The following is a 27,570-nucleotide window of genomic DNA, read 5'->3' as shown; positions in this document are numbered from 1 at the left end:
AGTGCTCTGAAAATATTACTCAGTCAGCTCTCTGAAGAGCTCGTGACAGGCAATTACTAGCAATTTATTATTGACAAACAGATCCTAGCTCAATTGCTTATTAAAAATTAACAAAAACACACAGATAGGGAAAATATACTGCCTTGGTGACTTCCCCCAACTTGAATTCCTCCTCTTCCTGCTCAACTCACCTGCTTTCATGTGCTTGTGGACCCCAGCGTTGTACCTGAGCAGAACCCCATGGTGAGGAGATTCCACCAGCTCAAAGAAGAGATCTTCAGGAGCTGTGTCTGCGTCACTTACTGCCAGTTGTATCCCTGCATCGGGGGAATACACAGCACTAGCGTCAGAACTGTAGTCTGCTCTACAGCGAACCTTCCCTTACAAGCAGCAGGTCTAGCATATGCAATTTTACATGCATTAAGTGACAGAAATTAATGGGCTCTAATTGAGTTCATATTTTAAAATTAATGTAATTCTGGAGCTCTCATCTCCTCCACACAAATGTCTGTGGATCTGCCTGCCTGGAGATCATTTGTCCCTGGTGATGCTGAGGTCATGAGTTCAAACGGAGACGTTACTGCCAATCAGACTTACAAGTGACAGCTAGCATGACCTTCAACTCCTAACCATGTGGGAGGGGACTGCATCCAATTGTCCATGTGTTCAGACAGCCCCACGACGTAGCGTGAGTGGGTCTATGAGTCCGTCTATAAAAATGCAACACTTCCTTACCCTAGCACATAGAGCTGGGCAGCATGTTCTCAGAGACCAGACAGTGTTACGTGCTACATTGCTAATACCGGGCCAGAGTCTGCCCCCTGCACAATGTGAGGGAGAGAGTGGGGAGCCCTCCCGCCTTGCACAGCCCACCAGAGCAGGTCCGAATGCAGCCCCTGGACTAGGCAGAACACAGGGACCGGAAGCACGATGCTCCCCTAGCAGCAGCTCGGCCAAAAGGGGGAGAGCGTGGGGAACAGACGAAGCCATGGGGAAGGGGTATATGCCGGACCCTTCCAAGAGGTTCAGCAGTTTGAGCTCTTGGAATGGAGGTGCTGGGCTCGGCACTGCTACCAAAGCAGGTTCTGGGCTAAATGACACAATCTAGCCCCTAGCAAAAGAGAGAGGCCCACACCGGAATTTGAACCAGCTGCATGTGCTGGGCTCATGGCGATGACCCCAGCCTGTTCAGCATGTTCTCAGAGTAATCCCTTCAGCCATGCTCGTTCAGAATAGTGCCTTTGCTACACGCCCTCATGGCGCCTCACCAATTGTAGCCTTGCCACCCTGGCTGACCTCCAGAAATGGAGCTGTGACGTGGAACACCGGAGGCTGCTCATTCGTCGAGAGCAAGCGAATGGTAAACGTCAGTTCAGGGGTGGTATGTTCTCCGTCGGACACTACAACCAAATGTAAACACATCTGCATTAACTGGCTTGTTTTAATCGACACATGTTGAAACGCACCTAAAAAACACATTCCAGGCTGGCTGCTTTTCACCACTGCTTGTCAAGCCACAGTAGTTTCTCGCCCCATCCCCCTCTAATTACCATCCAGACACCAGACTACATAATTTAGGAGTTCTGAAAAAACTGTCTTCCTTTATCCCTAATCCGTCCCTGGCAGAACTAAAGTACTGGAAGAGCAGTGCTGACTCCATGTGTGCGTACACACATGTGTACGCCTCTCTCTATTACAGACTGCAGTCTGGAGCCAGAACACACGTGGGTTACCCAGAATAAGGGATACTTGGCATGCCCATGGTAGGCAGCACATTGAAAAGGCTTAAACAAGGTAACAAGTTATTACACACTTCAGTTTTCTGAAATGTTTCCATACTACATTTAATAATCGTTGAGTCAAACTTTGCTGTCCTTACTCACGTCAATGGGATTTTTGACTGAATCAGACCTGCAGGATTTGAATTGATGGTTAGAAAAAGAGGCGTATCTGCTATTAAGAAAACCAACTCCTGGCTCCTACCAAGGAGTCATTGTCCTCCATGCATCTTAATCCACAATTTGTGAAAACAACCAAGTATTCAAGTATTTCTGGTGCACTTTTACTTTCACAGACTTTTACTCAACACTCGCAAGTCCCTGAAATGGGAGCTGGGCGGGCGTCAGGCAGGGAGAGGTAAAGCAAAGGACATTAACAGGAAGGAAAAAGTACCATGACCCCTATGCCAGTGAAAGAATAGTGATTAATTTACCTGTGAAACTGAAGTTCACCGACTCCGGGAGACCTGCAGGGGGAAAACAAAGTAGAGCACATTTATGACTAACATAGGAAAAGAAATAAGGTCACATGGATTTAAATCCATTTTGTTTTCAACAAAAACTGGAATATCTTTCCTGACATTTTATGGAGGCAGCTTACTACATATGCCTCAATTCTGGGTGTTACAGTCAGGAACTCCTAACTTTTAATTCCAGCAATGCCACTCGCCTGCCGTGCAGCCTCAGAAAAGCCACTGAATTTAGACACCTCCATTAGTGGTTGTTTAATTTGCAACATCTTGGGCCTGGTTTCTGGAAATGCTGAGCACTGACAAGTCCAACTGAACTGAACTCAGCTCTTCTAAAGCAGTAGGTACAAGACGTCCCAAGATGGGTACTCGAAATCAGTGGTAACTTTTGAAAGTGTAGCAGTTAGCTCCCCTCTGTCTCAGATTCCGTATCTGTAAAATGGGAATGCTAATACTTCCCTACTTCCAGGGCTATTGTAAGGATTAACTGCTTGTACTCCGCTTTGTAATTGTTAAGAACTTGGAATTTAATACAATTAACAGAGAAATGTTCTGCTATTCAATGCTACAAGGTAGCCAACATTACAAAAGAGAATTGCATAAATTGGTGTTTGTATACCCTGACAGGCCCAGTGACTTACTGATAATTGCTTCTAGGTTTCATTTCCTCAGCACACACAGCTCTGCAAATCAGGGAGTGCTAATACCACCATCATATTTCACTGACTGTGTTGAGTTCACTGCAGACAGAGTGATGCTACTCTAATAAAACTTGATTTGCACATTGTAAGAAGGCAGAGTGGGGTTTACCGGCCTGTACTTGCGCCAGCCCTCCTGTCAGTTACTCATCTTCGGCTGTCTTTTCAGAATGAGGCTCCAGGATTCAGAACATTGCATAGCACAGCCACCCATCATCAGCAAATACAGAGTTGCTCACTTGTTACTGAGTCAATTTCTACACTTCTATTTACAACAGAAAGTAGCTCAGTACATACAGACCATGAAGAAAAGCTACAGTAGAACCTCAGAGTTACGAACGCCAGAGCTACAAACTGACCAGTCAACCACACACCTCATTTGGAACTGGAAGTTCACAATCAGGCAGCAGCAGAGACCCCAAAAAAAAAAAAAAGCAAATGCAGTACAGGACTGTGTTAAAAGTAAACTACTAAAAAAATAAAGGGAAAGCAGCATTTTTCTTCTGCATAGTAAAGTTTCAAAGCTGTACGAAGTCAATGTTCAGTTGTAAACTTTTGAAAGAATCACCACAATGTTTTGTTCAGTTCTGAACTTTTCAGAGTTCCGAACAGCCACCATTCCCGATGTGTTCATAACTCTGAAGTTCTCCTGTAATTGGTTCTATATGTCACCACCAGTGAACTAACCACTCCAACACAAACAGAGTTACTGTACCCTGTGAGGCACCATACACCTCTATGATAGAACATTAAAAAAAATCAACTAAAACACTCAGGGCTAGATTGTGCCAGACGGGCACTGCTCTAAGCAGGGGAAATACAGAGCGTTGCCTTGTCCTCCCTCGTGCCCGTGGAGGGACTTTGCATGAGGGAGGCTTACTCTGTTCCTGAACTTCCCAGTGTGTAACTAGGAAGGCAACATCTTGGTATGAAGGGAGGGGATGGGCCACGGCTTGACTGCCTTTGTCTAGGGCAGTGTGCAAAGGGAGAACACGGAGACTGCAACTGTGAATGGCTCTTGCACTGGGTGCAGAAGCAGGGGGACAGGGAGTCTCCTTCATCCTCTCCCCCACACCCATACAAGGGCCAACCAAGTCAAATTAAAACAAGTTTCTAAATATCACATGCTTTCTCTTCTTATTCCACTACAAAAATAGAACATCCCAACAGACACTAAAAGTCAGTAAGAACGCAATGATTTCTTGAAGAAGAAGGAACTTGCTTTGGCCCATCAGACTCTGTACTGCACGCCTGTGCATTGTTGGCTTTTGTTTTCACAACACCCATTTAGGTTAACACACAGTTTTGAAAGACAGCCCCCTCTTTCCATTGGTTTATCTCCACATTATGAGGGACTCTTATGTGGAATTACAGGATTAGAAGACAATCAGCTTGCAATACAACCTGAGTGGTTGAAGAACATTTTAAGAGAGCCCCTCTTGATGCCAAGTGGACAACGTGGCCCTACATTCTTTTTAAATGTACGTAATACACTTTGAAGAATGGCATTTAACGTAAGGATTTGTGCCCGCTGAAAGAACTTGGCTGCATATCGTATTGCCATGAGGCCTACAGAGTTATGCATGTAACATGATCCCACACTTGTCAACTTGCCATACCCAAACTAGGAAACAGTATGGGGCAAAGATCCAAAATATAGGAAAGTAACGGTTACCATCCATCCATCTACTGCAATATCCAATTTCCAAGAGCGGGTCAATGCCAGATGCTTCAAAGGCAGTCATGAAACCCATAATGCATTGAGTTTTGCAATACTGTCCCATAATTAGAGATTTCTGTCATGAGTGACAAAAAATAAAGGGTAGAATCCTGGAACTATTGATGTCAATGCCAAAAGCTCCTATTGATATTCATGGGGCCAGGATGTAACCCAAAGTACAGAAAGTTGTGGGATCATTTTCCATGGGACCCGTAACATTCTGAACAATCTCAATTTCACAATTCAGCATTTCCACTGTAAAGAGTTCACAGTAATTCAAGTCCTAATCCTGCTCCTCTTGAAGTCAATGGCAAAGCTTGCATTGACTGTGTCTTCATAGTTTAATGGAAGTGAGTTTGGCCCATAACTTTGAGAGAATGCTAGCTTTTTGGAGGGAAAGAGGCACACCCAGGTCTGTAATGGGAATTAGTGGAGATACTTCCACATTCTTGACACAGAGCTAGTGAAGAGCTGGTGTTTCTTACCAGCAAAAGAGAATGCCATAATCTCTCTGACATGTGGAGCTGCAGTGGGTGGACGGTAAGCAATCTTGCCATGGTTTATATCCGCTTGCGTGAAATACTTGACTGGGGAGAGGGGCCTGTCTCTGTGCTCCACAATTCCTAGAGAGACAGAGAGCTCATATTAACAAGAGGCATCCATTTCATTTTTAACACTGAACAATCAAGGCTCTGCCACTGTCCGTTCCTCCCTTGTAGTGCTATTTATGTCTTCGACGTTATCTCTGCTTACGGTCTCCAGAATGGGTCACCCAGCCATAGCCCAAAGCCCAAATCTCTGGACCTAACAGAGGACATTGGGAATTAAACAGAGATTTCTAATTAAGTAAGCGCTGCAGATGCTTATGGATGGAGAGGTGAAAAGAGCAAAACCATTGGGTGCAGTGTGCAATGTATTCTAGACGCTGACATTACAGAAAGCTGGCTGGGCACTGCTCACCCCTCTGCTCACCGAAAGAATCAGATTGAGAAACAGATGGTCTGAAAAGTATTGAAGGAAAATAGAGAGATTAATAGCTGCCTGCACAGACAGATACTTTGGATAAAGCTAGAGAACTTAGAAGAAATGGCAATAAATGCACAGAAGTCCTTAGCCTCCAACACTAAGACTTTTGTTTAAAAAAAAAAAAGAAAGCACATTAATAGCACATCTTGCCTTGATTTGGCTGCAGAGGTAGAGTCACGTTGAACACGATTTTCCCACTCGGACTCTCTGAGTCTACAAAGGAGAGATGATGCGGCTCAATCACGGTCACACGATCCTCCAGCGCCTAAAAAACACATTATACAATGAACACAAAAGCCAATGGTACCTGGAGATTTGCTCAGAAATATAACAAATCGATTGAGAGATTTGTTTTCCAAACGAACCAATCCTTAAACACAAGAGTCTCCAAATACCTGATCTTTAAAGTTATACATTTAAATCCCCGACAGCGACGTGGGAGAGAGCCTTGGCCAAGTCACTTGATCTCACTGTGCCGTCTGTCCAACGGGGCAATACCCAGCTACCTTTAGGAGGTGCTGTGGGGTTCGCTAGTGGGTGAAACGTACCTCTGTGCAGAAGGCCAGCGCAAGGCTTTTTCACCGCCTATGTCTCACTTATGACCTAATGTTTGTGAACCAGATTCAGATTCTCATATGGAAGGGGCTACAGGAACGTCAAGTATTAAGCATTAAGAAGAGAGAGCACTTTATTTTACCATCATGAGTCTTCCTTTCTCCAGAGAACCAGTGCCAATGAGAGATGAGCTAAACTGAGATTTTACGTCCATGCAAGAAAGTTGGACCCTCCCCTCCCCCCTTATACTCTTGTGCTGGCTATCCTGACCTGGGCGTGGTCTGGGAATGGAGGTGTGAACAGAGCTATTGCTGCCTCGATTTCCCTCACCAATCCAGGGACTGGTAGGCCAGGAGCGAACAGAGTCTTGTCTCTGCCTCTCCCCCACATCCAGACACACCAGCCAGTACAGCAGAGCTGACGGGGGAGGGTGTCTGCTTGTCCTGGGATGGCCTTGCTGCAGCCTGGAGCAAGGGGGAAGCAGAAAGGGATATGTGCCTCAGAGCAGTGCTTCTTTTACAGCCCCCCTCACACACATGTTTAGCAGAATGGATGAGGAAAAAATAATAAATGTGATTTAAAACTACTGGGTGAAGATACAAGTCATTCCCTAGCCAGCTTATTGGTCTAGTCAGATCTGTTTTCAGTGAATCTGCTTTTTTAAAAAGATCCTGAAAAATTTCCAGCAATTTCCATGGGAATGTCAAGGAATAGCAGCTTTTCCTTTTCTTTTCAACCCTTTTAAAAACAGCGTACCGTTTCCTGTGCTGGGTCAACACAACACTTCAAAGGAGCCACTGTGGGTGTGAGCACACTGTACTGCATATTATATATTGTGACGGGGCAAGGCCAGATGGCTATAGAAAAGTAGTGGGAGATAGATATACTAGCTCCAGGCTAAACAAATCCCTGGTACCAGGATAAGTGAAATGGCAGCTGCTCCAGGTCAATTAAGACACCTGGGGCCAATTGAGAACTGTCCAGAAGGCAGGGGGAACGCTAGGTTGATTGGGACATCTGAAGCCAATCAGGGGCTGGCTGAAACTAGTTAAAAGCCTCCCAGGCAGTCACGTGGGTGTGCAGGTCAGGAGCTGTGGGAGGAAGTTGCGCTGTTGGAGAGGCTGAGTAGTACACACCATATCAGGGACAAGGAAGGAGGCTCCTAGGTAAGGGTGAAGTGGAGCTTGAGGAAGTGAGGGCTGCTGCGGGGGAAGTAGCCCAGGGAATTGTACATGTCATGTTTCTAAAAGATCAGCTACCATAGCTGATACTATTAGGGTCCCTGGGCTAGAGCCCGGAGTAGAGGATGGGCCTGGGCTTCCCCCCGCCACCTTTGCCCCCTGATTAATCACTGAGACTGGGAGACAACAGAGACTGTGCAAGGAAGGATAACTTCTCCTCACCTCCCTTGCTGGCTTATGATGAGAATGGCTCAGTAGACTGTGACCCTTGTCTCTAGGGAAAGAAGGGTTACGTGGAGGATCACAGAGAGCCTCTGAGGCTAGCGAAATCCACCAGGAAACGTGGGACCCACGGAGGCAAGGACAGAGCTTTGTCACAATATATGTAATTTGTGGATGTATGATAGTCTTAATCCAGTGGAATTAACTGCTGCAAGAGGTCATGGAGTTGAATACTCCAGCAGGATCCTAAAAGGACCCAGATTATTTCATGATCAACATCTGTAGCTACACAAGCTAAGTTAATTACATGGGCAATTAAACCCCCTGCTTTAGAGCATGAGATGATCACTTGCTGAGGATCAAGAAGATTATTTTCCTCCCATTCACCATATCGTGTATAGTCTACTACCTTATAATACTGAAAATATTGTAATGGCAGTATATAAATCAGTGGTATACTGCTACCCTAGAATACTATGTTCAGCTCTGATTACCGTATAGCAGAAATAGAAGAGATTTAGAAAAAAGAAGCTACAAAGAACAGAGGAATGGAAAAATCTCCTTATGAGGAGAGATTGAAAAGACTAGGAGTGAAATCCTGACCCCACTGACGTCATCAGTAAAACTCAAATGGACTTCAACAGAGTCAGGATTTCACCCTGAAAATGTTTAGTTTAGAGAAAAAATGAAGAGGGAATGTGATAGATATATACAAGATAATTAATGTTACAGGTAGGTTTGGAAAGATTCAATTTTTATCGGTCAATGTCAATAAACAACGATTTCACTGGACACACATAAACCAATGAAAAAATATTTCCATTGATAATAATCCAAATTTACAGACAGGCAAAGTAAGGAAACTGCTGCTTGGGAACTTATTAGAGTCCCACCTCAATGTCTATATAAAAAGGGTTTATAATGCCAGTGTTAGCAGAGGATTTTTACTTCGTATATTTTGACATGTGATGTTGATAGTTGGTGTTTTAACTCTGATAAAGGTTTTAATTTTTAGAACATCAGTGTCTACTGCTATGAAATGGTTGATGTCCTCCCATCCCTTCCAGTAGCTGCTAAAATTTCAATTGATAAACATCTAAAAACAAATGCTTAAAAATAAATAATGATATTATCCGTCCAAACCATATAAAAATAAAAAAAAGTGAATTCTGCCAAGCCTTGTTACATGGAAGGTAAACTGAGGACTCATATCTATCCTCTCTTATAATACAAGAAGGGGATATTCAGTGAAATGAAAAGACAACAAATTTAAAACTGTAAAAGGTAACTACTTCCCTAATTAATCTATTATTTATAGCAGATAATATTGTGGAGAACAGTAGGATTTAAAAAAAAGATTACATTTATATGGATAGGAGAACATGTGCAATATTATTCAATGGGATATAAATAACTATAATATAGGTGGGGCTGGTACCACCACCTATTACTGAGGTTGCACAACGCACCCATTATAAGACCCTATTTTCAGTTGCTTATAACTTTGCCAAACTTCAGTTGTTTGGACAGAAATTTTCCATGCTGGGTGCCTGCATCAGGCTGATATATATATATTTTAAATTTCAGCCAACATGGTTCTGCCATTTTAAAGAACAATGCTAGGGGGAAATTTCTTGTGGCCCTTACTCTGACATGCTCTAGAGCCCCTGTGCTTTGGATCAGGGACTTGACATTTGGGAGGGGTCCTTTTACCATCTCTGTAAAAATCTGCCCTCCTCCGGCCAAGTTATAAGCCTTTGAAAGTTTGCACATGCTCACTAGAGACTTGCTAGAGCTTTATCGTTAAAATCTCCGAAGATTCTATCCTCACTGAGCATGTCCAAGCTTCTCATGGCTTCTAGTGCTGTGACCGGACTGGGCATGAGCCATTCCCAGACGGAATATGTTCCACCCTTCCACAAGTCCCAGGACTTTCCTAGCATTTGAGTGCTCAACTTTGTAACCTTAATAATGTACTTTTAACACAATATTTTGCTATGATTACATAGATAGATAGATAGATGCTTTCATGCTTTAGAGTATAAACCAACTACTAATAGGTAAGATTGAGAAGAAATTTCCTCTATTCCATAATTCTCTCATCTAAAGGATTCTTGTACCTTCCTATTAAGCATCTGATACTGGCCACTGTCAGAGACAGACTACTAGACTAGATGGACCACAGGCAATCCTAGGATGTGTCAGGAGAGGCATTTCTAGTAGAGAAAGAGAAGTATTAATGCCAGTGTACAAGGCACTGCTGAGACCTCATCTGGAATACTGTATGCAATTCTGGTCAGCCACATTCAAGAAAGATTAATTCAAACTGGAACAGGTGCAGAAAAGAGCTACTAGGATGATGAGGGGAATAAAGGGCCTACCTTATGAGAGGAGACTGAAAGAGTTGGACTTATTTAGTCTAGGAAAAAGAACGCCGAGAGAGGATAGGATTACTCTTTATAAATACATCAGAGGTGTAAATACCAGGGAGAGTGAAGAGTTGTGTAAGCTAAAGGACAATGTTGGCAGAAGAACAAATGGATATAAACTGGCCAAGAACAAATTGAGTCTGGAAATTAGAAAAAGTTTGCTAACCGTAAGAGGGGTAAGGTCCTGGGTCAGCCTCCCAATAGTAGTTGTGGGGGCAAGCAACTTAATTAGTTTAAAGAGAGAGCTGGACAAATTTGTGAATGTGATTGTGGGATGGGGTTGTTTGTGATGGTTGGGGGCAGGGCTTCCAGTTTCTGTCATATGTTCCTAAAGCTCATGCTTTAGGGATTTCTCCACCCCTCCCGTACCCACCTAATGTGTTGGGTTGGGTTTTTTAAAAATCTCCTTCCTGTGAAGCATCAGGATGGCCACGGTTGGAGATGGCACACTTGATGGGGAGGACCAGGACTCTGTGGTGGTACTGAGAATTCGCTCTCTTGGGTGCTTGGCTGGCTGGTTCTTGCTCACATGCTCAGGGTCTAACTGATCCTTACAAGTCATGTCAGGAAGGAGTTGTCCCCCAGCTCAGATTGGCAGTGACCTTGGGGTTTTTTCACCTTCCTCTGCAGCATGTGGGTGCGGGTCACTTGCAAAGATTACCTTAGAAGTGTCTCACAATCATTTCCCTGCCACTGAGTGGGCCTTGGTCACTGGTGAGCCTCAGTCACTCCTATTCTCTACCTGTGGCATATAATAGCCTATGCTTCTATGGGCTGTAATACTTTGGTCTAATTTTGGTTGTTGGGTTACCGTGCGGGTGCTGGGTGTTGCTAGGGGCCTGTGATATACAGGATGTCAGACTACATGACCTGGTGGTCCCTTCTGGTCGTAAACTCGATGACTATGTATGGAATTCCCATGTTTCATTATTACACAACTGGCTAGATCTATTATGAGGCATGATTTTACCTGTCTCTGTAGTGTCAGATACTGGCTAATGCTGAAGGCAGGATTCTGGACAACATGGACTAATGGCCCTAGGGGTCTAAGACCATGATTCCATCCCTGGCTCTGCCAATGTATGACCGTGGGCTAATTATATGTGTGCTCTGTGCCTCAGTTTCTCCATTTGTAAAATGAGGACAATGAGATTTAGCCACCTTTGTAAAATACTTTTGAGATCCTCAGATGAAAAAGTGTATTCATTATCTTGTATGGTAAGCCTGTCATTCCTACAGTATTTTCTTGTATCCAAATACAGAGCACAATGCATAAAAAAAACAGACAACCCCAACCTTACGTCCAGTGCTCAGTGTGGAAGTATATTTGTCCTCAGCCTAGCTGGATTGAAATTATAGTTTTTATGCTGCCATTATGCACCATCAAAGCAATGTTCCTGACAGAATACATCTTAAAAAACAGCTTGGAGTAAAAAGCAAAAGAAAATTTACTCTAATATACACCGTTCATTAAATAAATCAGTATTTCGGGACACCTGTTCAACCCCACTGTTTTCAGCACATTTGCACAAGTGTATCTGAAAGGAATTTAGAAAACAATTCTGCTGATGATGCACATGAAGGAGAATTCAGCTTGCTACCTCTCAGCTACATTGTCTCTGCACAGCTAACAGAAATTGATGGCAGTGAAAGTTACTTTTTGACATTGACGCCAGCAGATATGGCTCTGAATGCATAAAGAGAACAAGTCTCATGGTAACGATGGTGTCAATTTTACAGAGCCACTTTTTGGAATAAAAACTGCACTTTAACAATCACAGAATTTTCTTCCACACCACAAATCTGATCTCAGCTTACACTCAGCTAGCGTTTGCCATCAGAGAAGCTGCATGCTCACCTCATCTATCATATCTTTTGGGGAAGGTGTAACTTGATGCATAATTGAAAAAGGAAACACTATAGATACATGCCCAGCTTAATCGTCAAACTTTCACTTAACTTCCTTTGACCTTTCTAGTACAGATCAATCAAACCAGTCTTCTGCCGTAGAAGGACTTAGCAGTGAGCTCATTCTTCAGCAAAGACGCCAGTCTAATTCTGAAGGAATTTAGACATTTGAAAACAGATTAGCAGAACTCAATCACGCTGATGTGGGAAGTGCAGTCTTTTATGATGAGAAGATTTAATGTTATGGTCCCTTTGCAATTGCCTCCAAGGCATATTTGTCTCTCAAAGAGGCAGCATTTGCAGGTTGTGATGAGCCCCCTCAAGTAAAGCACAATATTTTATGACACTGTTGGATTTTGTGGTGTGTAATTAGCTATAAAATCCAGCATTGCATGGAGCAATCAGACACCTCCCCCGTGAATCTTGTTTTAAAAAAAATTCAAAGGAAAAAGATACATTACTGAATATTGCTCCAAATAACAGCCTGAACAGATTTTATTGTTGCCTGCAGAAGGTTGCCCGCATTTTAAACCTTCATAAGACCACTGGGAGCGGTGAGATAATCATGGCACGGTTTCACCACTCCCTTCAGTTCCTTCACCCACTCCTGTATTCCTACCTCACCAACCTCAACGTGTGGAATGAACTCCCTCTCGGACTCATGGCCTTCCTCCCTCAATGCCACCTGGAAACCTATTTCTTCTAAGAAATCACATGCTATCACTCGCCAGGTTAACACTGATCCTTTACCTACCCAATATGAAATGGCAAGAACTCCCCACCCATCCCTACTACACCTGAAAGGATGGTCCAAGGATTAGGGTGCCGGTTCGGGGCTTGTGAGACCTGGCTTCACTTCCTGGCTTCATTACAGACTTCCTGTGTGACTTTGGGCAGGTCACTTAAGGGCCAGATTTTCAAAGGTATTCAGGTGCCTAAAGATGCAGATAGATGCCTAGCGGAGTTTTCAGAAGCACCACGGTGCCTAACTCCCATTGACTTTCAATTTCAGTGGGAGTTCGGTAACTAAACGCTTCTGAAAATCCCACTTGGCGTCTATCTGCATCTTTAGGCACCTAAATAGCTTTGAAAAGCTGGCCCTAGTCTCTCTGCTCCTTAACTGCCTATCTATAAAATGGGCATAACAGCACTGTCCTACTTCACAGAGGTGTGGTGGGGCATGCAGATACTATGCTAATGGAGGCTGTATAAGTACCTACAATAGGCAGATCTAAAGTTTTCTCTATCCTCCCAGTGTGTTTTTGTCTATCTGCAAGGTCGTTTGGGCTGGGACTCTGTCTTTATCTGGGTCTATGACAGAGCCAAGCATGCCGCAGGCACTTAACACATCATGAATAAAGAATTAGTAACTAATAAGGTCAGACGTGCCTGTGCATCTCATTCAGATGGCTAGCCCTGGTTCCCAAAGCCAGGCTTCAAGTACTCTGCCTACAGCTCTGACCTCCTCTCCTAGCCCCTCCATTCCGCAATGGCTTTTCTCACAGGCAACTCCAAGCCATCTCCCTTATGCTTGGAATGCCTGCCCCAAAGTTGTTCACCAGGCCACCTCCAAATCCCTCCTAATGCCTCACTTCGGCCATCTTGTCTGCGAGCAAACATGGCGGGGGGGACGGGCAGGGAGAATATACCGTCTAACAAATAGCAGAGCCATTGAGATGTCCACTTGCCTTAATCACCACATGACCCTATTACAACCCACTACCAACTTGTCTGTTAATGACCCTCGCTTGCTGGGTCACGTTGACTCTCTGCAGCATGGACTGGGTCTTTATTTATTTTCATAAGGCAATGTCAGTGGGTGAGTGGCCCCTTTAAGGGGAGACAGGTCAGCCACACCTGGCCATAATTAATTAGCTGCTTCCAGCCTGAAGTGGAGGGACTAAGGAGGGTCAGGTGACAGCTTAATCGACATATGGGCCTTATAAAAGGACTGAGAATGAGATAAATCTGGAGGTGGAACCACAGGCAGTGGGCAGGCTACTGTGGAAGGCCTGAGTCAGGGTCTGCAGGAGACTAAGTACTCCCAGAAAACCAGCCTGGGGGCCCAATGCTCTATACCACAGCAGGGAAGGCTACAAGGAACACAGCCCCAAAGCAGCTGAGAACGGTACTCCACGGGAACCAGCCCGGGGACCCAGTGCTCTGTCCCAGAACGACTCACACAGGTAGCCAAGAAACCAGCTGGGAGCAAGGCCCAGAGGGTGGGCTGAAGAGGCAGAAGGACATTTTTGTTTATTGAACTGTTGCTACGGGTTTGCTTGTGATTTGGCCAGCGGGCTAAGTCACATCTCCAGCACAGACCAGCATGTGGAGAGCCAGAGACCCACCTCAGAGAAGGAAATGGAGGGAGAGACAGTTGTACCATGTGTAGCCAGCGCTGTGTGCTATGGGGTAGCCACTCCCCTACAAGAGGTACCCAGTACACTTCTGAGCGTATTAATAATAATAATGTCATTAACCCAGTGTCACAACATCTTTGCTCAGTGCTGTCAGGGGTTGTACAACCCAACATCAAGACAACAACGCTGCATTCTCCCTGAAGATATTTTGAAATGATCTTAAAATCAGGGTCATGCTGAAAATAACAAGAGTGAATAGCCATCCTACACTTCAAAAACAGGCCATATAGACCAAATTCAGCCCTGGTGAATCAGGTACAGATCCCACTGAAGTTAATGGGAATTGCATCAATTTATGCCAAGGCCGAATTTGGCCCAATTTGTAGAAGGTCTGAGTTTCTCTGTATTAATCACTGCACCATGACCTTCTTGCACTGTGCTACACTTGTGGATCTTGATGCCCACTGACCTAACTGAAAAGACTCTTCTTGACATCAGTGGGCTTTGTATCAGTCTGCACTGAGAAAGAAACAGTCGAACCAAGGTATATTTGTTGGCATAAAGCATAGGTTTTAGTGGGTTATGCTATCACCAGAACTCCAAGGAGGATTCAGGTATACAACAGCATTCTGCTAGTTCACAGGAACAGAGCACATAGCAGAACAAAGCAAAAATATATGCCATATACACTACATATACCTGCCAACCCCTACAAGGCTTGTTGTGTGTCTAATTTAATTCCCACGAGCCTTGCAGGCGTCTCTTCAAATTAAAATGATTAGGGGAACAACTGCATTAGATTACATGGCATAGTATAAAAACGCAATACTTACTTCCACTGCCAATGCTTCAAAAAGAGTAATTTACAGTCAAATGTAATAGACCTGTCTGAATGTTTTAGGAAAATATTATAATATATGTTTCTGGTGTCAGACTGGTGGATTAGAACTTTGTCATGTGAGCAGATTGTGATCTTTGTAAAAATGGATTGCAGTGTAGTTACTCATAAGATCTATTTGTTATTGTCTCACTTTTTGCCTCTTCCCACTGTACTAGTCTCTGTAATACATGGGATTTTAAGAGCTGTGGGAATTCTTTGAAAAGATGTAAATATGTAGTTTCTTCCTTTCTCTTCTTTATTAAGAGCCTCTACAATCTCCTTTTTTATCTCAATCACCTCTATTCATATTGACTTTCCAACTTCTTTTTTTTTTTTTACATTTCAACATCTGAGCTATGATTCATTTCACTTTTCTTTTTTCTACTATGCATCCAGCTTCCCTTGATCCTTGAATCAGGTACAATGCACAGACTGAACAACATTAAGAGGAAGCAATATTAAGCGATAATTGTTCTGTGCCAAAGTCTGGTCTCAGTACACTCCCAGAATGAGAAGGAAAAATGCAGTGACAATTCGCCAGTGGCTTTGAGTTAGACTTACAGTCATATGGAGAGAGGACCCAAGTGAGAGCTGCGGTGCTTTGGGTATCTGTGGGAGAATGGCAATGTTGAATGTGTGGGTCTCCAGGTGGGTTTGTGGAATAGCAGCACTCGATACCTGCAAATACAAGTTCATACAAATGGAATCCTTGATCACAATTCATGATCACAATTCATTTGCAATGATGAAGAACTGCTATTGTTTGAAAACACAACTGCCTTTCTAGGCCCTCCTCTTAACCTCCCCTACTCCTCCTTCTGGCTTTGGGAGGACAAAGTTAGGGGCTGATCCTGAGAATACGAGCGCAGCAAAACTAGATGATAAATGCTGAAAAAAAACCATCCTGCACCTTCAACCAGATGTCTCTTAGGGTTGCTTCTCTGTGATCCAAATGCACTCACATAGTAGGTACCAGACTGTACTATTCTTTGATACGATATACTATCAAGGTCAAGGCTGCACAAGACGACTTTGTGCTCCACACTGGAAGATGGTCCATACCACCATCCCAATATCAAGATGAAATTAATATCTAACTCATCACAGTCCAGTTGCAGTTGCTTTTTTTTTTTTTATAAACACATGGATCCAGCATAATTATTTTTACAAAAATTTAAAGGCACTAAAACATAGTGTAGAAACTATGCTAGAAAGGTTTATAATAATCCTGAAAGTCGGCAACCACCCTTAGCTCTCATTGCCTTCCCTACACTCAACACCATGGAAGGATTAGGCCCCAGTACGTCCTTGACTTCAATAGAACTTAAAACAGTTTGCTGAGTAAGAATGGACTTAACACCCGCTTCAAGTTGAGAACGTGCATGAAAATGCTTTGCGGAATTGAGGCCTGAAAGAGTAAAACCTAAATGATTTTAGTCACTCAGAGGGTCTGTTTATGTTGATGTCATTTGAACTACAATTCCCAGGGCGTTGTTGAAAACACACAAGCCTGCCTTTTTTGGGAAGTCACAATCCACTTTTCTGCACTCAGAGAGATGTATTATGATCTTCTGATGTGATACCACACGCTGTAGCTTCTTTTCCCTATAGGGCTCGCTCCTCATACAATTATTGTCGCTGCACCAAGAAACTAAACCCACACGTCTGACTCATGCAAAAGGCAGATACCGATGAACGACACAGCCATTAAATTAAAGATTAGCTTGCTCAACATCTGGCACTCTCAACTTCCTCATTATCACTTATATTAATTACTTCAGAAATTACCTTAACTGCCTGTCAGTAATAGCTTCTAAGTTGTAAACCAAATGTAACAAATATTGCACGCAAATGTTCATGTTGACTTAGCATTATGGGAGACTGTTAAACTTCCCAAGCAAAATGCAAGATCCTGTCTGAGGGATTTTATGATCATTCTGCCTGCTGGGAAGGTGGGGTTTATTTTATTATAATGGCTGCTGGGGTGTATTTTGTGCCTTTTTGTCTATATATACACATTTATTGGTGGAGTGAGAGCAGCAGTCTATTAAGAAAATTAAATTATTACATGAGAGAACCCCAGGAGAGAGATGGGCTCTTGGCCTGGGTGTTTTCAAATCGAACTCAACTCTCAAAAAAACCCACTCACTGCTCAGAGTGAGCACAGTAGGTTTGGGGAGGGCATGCTGCATTATTCATACCAAATAAAGAAGTTAAATCCCTGCTTCAAGAGCAAAACAGAACTTAATGCTGGAGTCGTGAGCCACACCTCCATAATTGCAGCAGCAAATCTCAAGGTGATGCTTTTCTCAGGGATGAAACACCCCGATACAGAAATACACATATGGGAGGGGGCCTGGGCAGAGGAAAACTCTGCAACCATCTCCTCATGGAGTGTTGTTTCCCTCCCCTCCTTCTGCTCCCCACTCAGTCATTCCCAGGACATCGCCTAAGGCACAGGGCCATCCATGCTGCCCTTGGCTGCAGCTGCCCCCTGGAAATCCCTTATCTTGAAGAGGGTTCCTATTACAAGGGAGTAAAGAAGGATAAGAGAGCAATAAGCTGTGTTATGTCTTCCTAGCCATCTCTGTGGGGCTGATGGGGAAAATACACCTCCCTGCCCCACTCCCTTCCACACCTGGTCTGCCTGGGCATCAGTCCCAGACCCCTCCCACCAATACTGACTCCAGGAAGACCCCCGTCGCAGGGCTCCTGAAAAGTGGCATGCCCTGAGCATCAGCATTTTTAAACAACAAATATTCTGTGTAGATCCAAGCGTGGAAAGGGAGGGGGGTACTATCACTACCCCAGCAAGCATCCGCCTCCGGGCACACTGCTCCAGTCTGTGTCTTTTCTGCTGTAATGAGTCTGCGGTTTTCATTCTCGGCACAGTCCTAAGCGAGGGCACGCACGTATAGGCCATTGTGCACCTGTTCACTCTGGGGACAGTCATTCTCTCACACCTTTTTAATGACTTTATTCCTCCATCTCCTGCCTAGAGAGGCTACCAGCAGGATATCACTACTGGAGTGGTGCAATTTAACTTCCTCTCAGGAGTCTACTCCACTTTGAGATGGACGTAGAATCAGACAAACCTCAAGGAGTTGGCAGTCCCTTGGTAAGTTGTTTGAAAGGCAATTTTCCCTAGATCTGCGATGTGGTCTGTGACGTGCTAAACGAGGTCAACATCAGCATACAAGAGTTAGCCTAATAAATCAGCTCTACAGATGGATACCTCTACTACTGCGGTCATTACAAGGGGCCAAATCCTGCAGGCGGACAAAACTGTCTCTAGCATCAGTGGGAGTTTTACCTGCATTAAGACTAAGATTTGGTCCTACCTATAGGGAGCCTTTTTATGATTAAACCTTTCTGTCTCCAGGCACAAACATTGATCCTGATAATGGATAAGGCACAGCAAACAGAGTAAGTCTCAGAGGAAAATAAAAGCTGCTCTAGGACAGATGGCAAGACAGGCAGTACCTGGAAGTAAAAAGAGTCGCTCTCCGCGCGGGATCCAGACTGCCTATACCACACAATGCCTTTGTTAATGTCCTGCTGGGTGAAAGAGGTGGTTGGTGTGGCAGCTCTTCCATCAGGCAGATGCTGCCATGAGGCAGCTGGGCCATCTGCTGGCACTGGACCCAGAAGAACGACCTCCCCTAAGAAAGCAGAGGTGAACAGGGAGAGACCATGCATGAGACAAGGAAGCGTGTGTGTCCTTCCCCACAACCAACCGTGCATTCAAAGGGAAAAGTCTTCACCCACTGGCAGCCTCTTCTGTTCACTGGTCTGCCTCTAGATTAAAACACTCCAAAATCACCAGCCTCCAAACACTCGTGTGAAGTAGGGAATCCATTTCCGGAGGTGGGTGACAGGCACAGGGAAGATGCCAAAGATCACATAGGAGGCATATGGCTGAGCCAGCAACCAAACCCATGTTTCCCAAGTGCCACTACACTGCTCCTAGACCACCCTACTTACTCCTATGTGTAGGGAGAGCTGACTCTTTGTAAGTGTTTGTGTCAACATATGGAGTGCACTTGAATTCTTTCTGGCCCAGTTTGTTTGATGCTTTTGTGCACCTTTTAACCCCATAATTTTATTCTTTACTAATTTAATTAAGCGGAAATATTCAGCACATATAGAAATGCTGAACTAATACATTACAACACCCAGTATTATTAGCTGATGTAAAAACACTGCAAAGCTATAGCTTCTGGTCGGAATAATATTCAGTTTAAAGATCCCCTGATATCACACAGAAAACACTCTGCTTATATCAGCTTTTACACACAGCCAGACACATCCTCAGCTGGTGTAAACTGTCCTACCTCCACTGGGTTCAACGCAGCCATGACAATGTTTATCACTGGAGGATCAATCCTGTTATTGATCAACTTTGACCCTCCAAATATATATAGAAGATGATTCTTATCTCTTACTCATGGTGAACAACATTTTACTCCATGAGTAGCCCCCTAACTTCCATGAGATTACACAGAGTCAAGTGCTACTCACTGAAAGGGCATCAAAATGTTGGTCCTAAATATTTTATTTATTTTATTGTGCAACACATAATTCAAAGTTTGTCCAAAATCTCATATATAAATACAAACAAATCAAACAAAAACCTTATGAAAAATGACACGATCAAAACAATAAAACATCTTTTAAAGTAGATTATATCTAACTGATAATCAAATAAGAGACCCATGTGATCTTAAATGTCTTTGTATCACCTCTGAATGGGTATGAGGAGGTTCTCTTGGGATTCATGCATTCCTAACCCTTCATCCGTTCTGACACTAAAGTAAATGATTCTATTACGCTGAAGGTGTAGATTCCTTTGTTCGGTATTTTCTTATAAACGTTTTTGCAACTGACAGTGCTATTCCCATAGGGCTACTGTGATGTCTATTTAATCTAGAATTTATACATTATTTCAAAATGCAAACACCTGGGTTAAATAAACCCACACATTTAGTAAATCAGGTATATATTCAATAACTTCAGAACCAAACTTTGTCGCATGTTCAGAATTATGGCCCGACCCTGCACCATTGACTTCAATAACAGTTTTTCTGTTAATTGCAATAGGAGCATTATGGACATTTTTCCTAATATTAATGGGTTTTATATCACATTTTGTATACAGTTCTAGGGCTAGATCCTCAGCACATAGAGTTTAATAAATTTTAAGGACAGAAAGGACCATCTGGTCAGACCTTCCGCATAACATGATATGTCTACACTGCACATCAAGCCCAGATCTGTGGGACCTGAGCTTGTAGACTCAGTATTTCCAACCCCATGCTTGAGTGTCCATACTGCATTGTAATCTTGGCTTTGCAACCACTACACCTGGATCTCATAGCCATGCTAACACGTCCATACTGCACTATGCAGACCTTGGGTCTATGGCTTGACCTGCATCCACACTGCAAAATGCCCAGGCTTGGCCCTGAATCACGGTGTAATTCAGGCTCTGACCCACCCTCCTAGTGGTTCTTAAGACCAGGGTCCTGAGTGCTTGCTGACTTGAGTCAGACTGATTTGTGTGTGGATGTTAAGGGGTTTTGAGCTCACACTGGAGTCAGAGCCCGGGGTTAGCACACAGTGTAAACATACCCACGCAGACCACAGGACTTCCCTGAATTAATTCCTGCCTCAAGTGTAATAGCTGTGGCTGAACTAGAGCAGATCTTTTAGAAAAACCTCCAAAATCTTGATTTAAAAATGGTCGGTGACGGATAATCCACCACAACCCTTGGTAATTATTCCAATGGCTAATTATCCTCATTGTTAAAATTTTTCACCTCATTTAGGGTCTGAATGCGTCTGGCTTCAACTTCCAGCTATTTGATCTTGTGATACCTTTGTTTGCTAGAATGAAGACCTCTCTATCATCAAGCTTCTTTTCTCCAGGTAGGTACGTATAGACTGTGATCAAGTCACCCTTTCCCCTTCTCTTTGATAAGCGAAACAGACTGAGCTCCTTGAGTCTTTAACTATAAGGCATGTTTATCAATCTTTTAGTCATTCTCACATCTCTTTTCTGAACAGTCTCCAATTTTTCAACGTGCTTCTTGAATTGGGGACACCAGAACCGGACACAGTATTCCTGACTTCACTTAAGTCAATGGAGCTATGGTAATTTATACCAGCTGAGGATCTAGCTGGTCCTCAACATTTAATTTTACTCATTTGTTTTAGAGTTACATATAATCTGTGCTAATAATTACATATCGTCCTATGTTTTAGTACTCATGGATAGAAATGTAGTCTGCACATATAGCAAACTCCAGTCTCCCACTGAATCTGTATTTAATTGTGCATTCCACCTCTCTATTGACCTTTGAAAGTATCCCTTGTAGCTACTAATCAAAACCCATACAAATTATTTAGCTCTTTTTGTAGCAATAATTCTCCTTTGCAAAATATTCATTTTAAGCTCTCTTAGTTCATTTCCCAAAATCGCATTTGAATGATGTTTGAGTAATAAAAAAACGCAGGCTTGCATATCATGTTTCTCTCTTATCACTATGTGACATTCTGTACCTCAAAGTAGCATCCTGGAACCCCCATATTCACCATTATGACATGATTATGATCGGTTTTGTACAATGCATGCCTTGGGAGGTATCATTTGAAAAGTCTTGATCTGTTGAACATTAATATCCTTTTGCATTGTGTGTGCTACATTATATGTGCAGTTATGAAGTGTAGCAATGTGTGTTACTGAAATATGTTGTGAGGTTGGAAGACACCCCCAGCCAACCTCTCGACTACAACAGAGGACCAGCCAGACACATTCTGATGGCCCATTAAAGGGAATCCACTCTCCCAAGGGCCATCCCAGAGACTTCTCAAAGAGAGTATGTACGCCATCGAGACTGCCTGACCAATGAAGGTTGCCTAACCACCCCGTCACAGCAAGGATCTTTCTAGTAAGCAGGAAGAAGATATAAAAAGAGAGACAGTGACATCAACACTTGGTCTCTCCCCCACAACTCAATACCTGGAAGAATGTCTCAATGGACCAACTGGGGAAGGGTGGTCCCAGGCTGGAAGGTAGTCCCAGCCTGTGTACTGGGGAACTGTAACCTGCTTGTACTATCTGTCAGGGTGAGACATTGTTTGGTTCAGTTCCTGCTTAGACTAAAAATTTAGGATTTAGAATGAATGTTAACTTTTCTTAAGTTAACTATCTCTGACTTGTGTGCCTACCACTTATAGTCACTTACAATGTATCTTTCTGTCATTAATAAATCTGTTTTGGCTGAAGTGCTTGGGAAATCTCAGCTCAGTTTACAAAGGCTAGCGTGTATCCATTCAACACCGAGGGAGTGGTGAACTAATGAACTTGCACTGCCCAAGGAAGCCTTAAGCAGTGTGGGACAGTATAGTGCTGGGGTGCAAGGCTGGGGGGGAGCCTCCCTATTGGCGATTCATGAGTGGCTGGGACATCATTCATGTAACTCAGTTCAGTGTGTGCCTGCCCGTGGATGTCTGTGTAAATGCAGTGCTGATCAGAGTGTTATAGCTTGACGTCAGCATCACAACGCGAGAGGCAGCCCAGGTTGGTGAGTTCAGCGATCCCACAGTCCAGGTTGCATCTGGCGACCCTGTCACGCACTGAAAACTACACTAATATTCCCCTAGAAGCATGGTCCTTCAATCTAATGATAGGCCTGATTCCGATACTTTACTCACATGAGTCAGTCTCTTAGGATGCCCAATTCCCATTCATTTTACTAACATTACAGACCTGGAGTGAAATCCAGATCCTACTGAAGTCAACTTGCAGTTTTGAGACTGACTTCAATTGGGCCAGGATTTAGCCTCTGGAGTAGCTATTCCCCCACAAATCAGAAGGAAGCATCAGCAAATAAAAATACATAGATGGTTCATTTCTAACTGGTCTGGAACAACAAGAAGCTGAGACTAGAAAATGCACACACATTTCACGGATCTGTAATTCTGCTTGTACTGGAGCCCTATGTTGACCCTTTTTTACTCAGGACCTGTTTTTGTATTTCCTTGCTTTTTCTTAAATTATTATTACCACCACCAGGAATAATATTTCATAGAAAACTTTGAAGATCAAAGGCTCCTGCTGTTTATTTCTCATCTGAAGCCATAAACCTCTGTTTATATAATCACAAATAGTTGTTGTGGAGATATTTACGATGATACATCCAGAGGATTATAACTTCAAATGAGGATTAGGCAGCAGGAGATGAACTCCTAAAGATCAAATTCCTGTTTTCATACGAATATTTCAAATGATTAAAAATGAGACACACGCCTTACCCAGAGACAATATAGGGCATATTTAAATATGAACTGAACAGTAGCACTGTGTTTATCAACATCTTCTGTGAGGCTTCAGCAGCTGTTTAAGAATTAAACCTATTCTAAAAACAACACGGAGAAGAGTAGAGTCTGTGTTGTTAAAGTGACCCTTTCTAAATTGATCTGGTTCAGCAAATTAAAACAATACAGTTTCATTTGGGTCTAAAGCATGTTTAAAGATTATTTGTCCTTGTGAATGAAACAATACATCTGATGGGGAAATTAATGTCGTTCTCTCTTATTCATATTTATTTTCCAGCCCGATGTGCTCTGTTCTCTTTCCCATCCAGCTTCTCCGAATTTGTACCTCAGTCACAAATCCCATTACTTACCACCCTGCCTTCCCCTCAGCCTGTAGAATGCTTTTACCACCTTTGTTTCTATAGACTGTGAAGGCAGCCACTCAGAGATCAGAGCCCACAGTGGGAATTAGGAGATAAGGTTGACATAAGAATTGGTCCAATAGAAGATATTCTCTCACCCGCCTTGTCCTTCTAATATCCTGGAACCAACATGGCTACAACGACACTGCATCACATCATGTTACCATTTGACAAACAGTGGGTGACATCGTGTTCCCATGAGGGTCTTTGTCCCAGGTCCTCACAAGATACTTGGTGCCCAGCTTCCACTGAAATCAATGGGAGTTAGGTGCCTAAATACCTTTGAGCATCTGGGTCTAACTCCATATTAACTGCCCTGAGCTCAATGCATCTGCAACCATGGACAATGAAACGGAACACGCAGCCCCACCATTTGGGCATTCAGACTGGAATCTAGCCATGACTGTTTTACAAGCTGACGCCCATTTTAACTGGCCAGATGTGGGATTTGGACATCATATGTAAGTATTCGTAGCTGATGGTATTGAAACGCGCACTATAACTAACTGCGTTCTCCAAAGATATTTGATGTGTACAAAATACCATGAAATAATGTCCTTAGCCAGTGCTGAGCATGCCTGACTCCCAGAGAATTAGAAACCTGCACTTCTTCTGTTAAGGGTGGGAGACGCCAGGGAAGGAGAAGGAGCAGCCCAACAGCAATGTCCCCTGGTAGTACAGGATCTACAATAAGTTACCGTATCTTGGCTGGTCCTTGATGATCGTGTAGGTTATCTCAGATTCACTGGCACCAGGCATCTCTGCTTGCAAAATTCTGTTGGTGATCTGCAGCATCCCTCCTTCTGGGACCCACACCAGGGGGTTAGTGACCAGCCGGGGGCCTCCATCACTCTGCAGGGGATTGGGGGTGGGAGGGGGGAAGCAGCAGAGGCTTGGTTGAAGAGCAATGATAATGGGCCAGTGTAAACAAATTTTTAAACAAGAAGGATGAGGTTGAATATTGCAGAACACATGAGGCAGCTGACTCTCTGATTCTCATCTGCTTCAAAGAGGGAAGCTCCCTGTCCTACCAATTCCATTTCCCACCTTGTTTTCCTTCCCACCTTCCACTTTCTCATTCTTCAGTCCCATTTGTGACTTTCTTCTTGTCCTCTTTGAGCCCAGCTTCTCCTGATCGCAAGTCACTCCCTCCCTAATCCTCTCCGTACCATCATCCTCTGTCTCTGTCAATGGCCTTTTCACCTCTTCATTTAAACAGTATTGTCTTCCTTGTCCTTAAGTCCTGGTGCATCTGCTTCCCTTTCTTTCCCTTTGCAGCTTCTCTCTTGTCAGGTTAACCTCCATGACACTGTCAAAAATCCTCACTATCTCCACTGCTAAAACCTTTGTCCAGGACTAGAATACTTGTCTGATGCTATCTCTCCCCCTTTTAAATCCCTTCCCCACACACACTTCTTTGAGGATGGTTATAAACCACACCCTCATTTAAAAACAAGCTATAAATAAAAACACTCTCAACCTTTTTAAGTATCTGTAATTTTCATCATAGTGGAACAGTGACACTTCAATACACACAGGCCCTGGCAATCACTTCAATCTCTCACCCCTTTCACATCTTAGGAAGCATGTCAAAGTATAACACCTTTAGAACCAACAACACGCTGGGGAGAACTTTTCTGATATAGTTCTGCCATTACAAAAGTGTTTGCGAATACATGAAATGACCGAGGGGTTTGGGTGTGGTAGTGTGTCTGGAAGAGACACATAAATAAACCTGATGTTCATAAAATATCAGAGACTATCAGGGTTGGAAGGGACCTTACTTGTGGCACAGGAAGTTTTCCAACTGGAAAATAAATATTTGGGAGCCAAATTTATCCCAAGGCAAAGTCAGTTTTAACAACAGTGACAAGTTCTCAAATACCTCATCCTAGATTACTGGGCTCTAAGGCTAGAGGTGGCCCTTGTGATCATCTTGTCTGACCTCCTGTGTAATCCAGGCCACAGAATTTCACCCAGCAATTCCCGCATCAAGCCCACATTTTGTGGTTTAGCTGGAACATATTTTTAATAAAGACATCCAGTCTTAATTTAAAGACTTCACGTGATTAAGAATCTACCACATCCCTTGGTAAATGTTCCAATGGTTAATTACCCTCAGTGTTAAACATTTATGCCTTATTTATAGACTGAATTCACCTAGCTTCACCTTCCAGTCACCTTATTATACCTTTGTCTACTAAATTTAAAAGTGCTCTCCTATCAAAAATTGTCGCCCCGTGTAAGTACTTATAGACCATGGTCAAGTCACTTCAATCTTCTCTTTGATAAGCTAAATGTATTGAGCTTCCTAAGTCTTCCACTGTAAGGCAGGTTTTCCAAACAATTCTTATAGCTCTTCTTTTGAAACCTTTTCAATTTTTCAACATCCTTCTTGAAGTGTGGACAGCAGAACATGTCACAGTGTTCCAGGAATGGCTTCATTAATACCATATACACTGGTAATAACACTCCCCTCCATCTACTCGATATTGCCCAGCATTACAGCCAAGAATCATACTAGCCGTCTTAGCCACAGCATGACATTGGCAACTCCTCTTCAGCTGGGCTATCCACCAGGACCCCTATATCCTTTTCAGTCACTACTTTCTAGGCTACAGTCCCGCACATCCTATAAGTGTGACCCACATTCTTGGTTCCTACCTGTATGACCTCACATTTGGCTGCATTAAACTGCATGTTGTTCAAATAAACCCATTTTACCAACCAATCCAGATTGCTCTGTATAACTTAACTGTCCTCACTGTTTACTGCTTCATCAAGTTTTATGTTAGGTATAAACTTTATCAGTAATGATTTTATATTTGCTTCCAAATCATTTATAAAAATATTGAACAACACTGGACCAAGAACAGATCCCTGCAGGATCTCTGCAGGTCCCCATTAAAACACCCCCATTGTATGATAACTCCCCCCTTACAATTACTTTTTGAGATCTACCAATCAAATTTTAATGAATTTAATATTGATTTTGCATAATGCAATTTTTTTAAATCAGAATGTCATGTAGTCCTAAGTTTTACATCATTTAGGATCAGCAGATCCCCTAGGACAAATGACCGCTTTATTCTTTAAAAGAATTGAGCAGAAGTAAGACAGGACTGATTGCCAGCAAAGGAGAACCCTAACAATACCCATGGCAACTTTCCACCCGTCTTCAAGTGTCAGTGATGTCACGGCACTTATGGAGTTTAACATCAAAGCATAAATCAGCAGCAGGAAATTACCAGCTTGAAAGGGTCAGAGAAATTACCAGATTTATTATGGCAGGGGAGAAATGAGAGAGCAGCCGTGCTTCAGAATACTTTAAGGGCGAGGGCCAAAATGCACTGTATGAGAAGAAAAAATTTCCAAGAAAATGTTAATTAAAAGTAAGGTCACAGTTCCAGAGCAACAATGGCATTTCCTCATTTCGAAGGGATGGATGAATGAATGAAGGGCTCTTCATTCCCCACAATAAATCATTCAGTCATTTTTCAATAACATTCCCGGCTGGCTTTGATGCTGTGATTCAACTAATTAATAAAAATGTACTCAGCAAAAGGTTCCTTCTTGCTTGCTAATCCTTTTATTTTGTAAGT

General features: G+C 43.1%; 1 protein-coding gene across 5 annotated transcripts in view; it reads right to left on the bottom strand.

Annotated features, from left to right (window-relative positions):
- FRAS1 (Fraser extracellular matrix complex subunit 1) overlaps window positions 1-27,570 on the bottom strand; it is a 308,408-nt gene that overhangs the window by 74,610 nt on the left and 206,228 nt on the right. For all 5 annotated transcript variants that reach the window (XR_014711451.1, XM_084627181.1, XM_084627178.1 and 2 more), the window contains 8 exons: window positions 24,667-24,820; window positions 18,711-18,889; window positions 15,789-15,905; window positions 5,843-5,957; window positions 5,152-5,289; window positions 2,213-2,245; window positions 1,269-1,400; window positions 192-317 (listed from right to left, as the gene is read on the bottom strand). Coding sequence is in view for 4 of the 5 variants with exons in the window: in XM_084627181.1 (XP_084483307.1) it covers window positions 192-317; window positions 1,269-1,400; window positions 2,213-2,245; window positions 5,152-5,289; window positions 5,843-5,957; window positions 15,789-15,905; window positions 18,711-18,889; window positions 24,667-24,820 (994 nt within the window). In the remaining variant the exon portion in view is untranslated. The remainder of the gene's footprint in view (window positions 1-191; window positions 318-1,268; window positions 1,401-2,212; window positions 2,246-5,151; window positions 5,290-5,842; window positions 5,958-15,788; window positions 15,906-18,710; window positions 18,890-24,666; window positions 24,821-27,570) is intronic.

Source organism: Lepidochelys olivacea, assembly GCF_965140295.1.
Source record: "Lepidochelys olivacea isolate rLepOli2 genome assembly, chromosome: 4".
Taxonomy (NCBI): Eukaryota; Metazoa; Chordata; order Testudines; family Cheloniidae; genus Lepidochelys; species Lepidochelys olivacea.
This window is presented reverse-complemented; position numbering and strand designations above follow the sequence as displayed.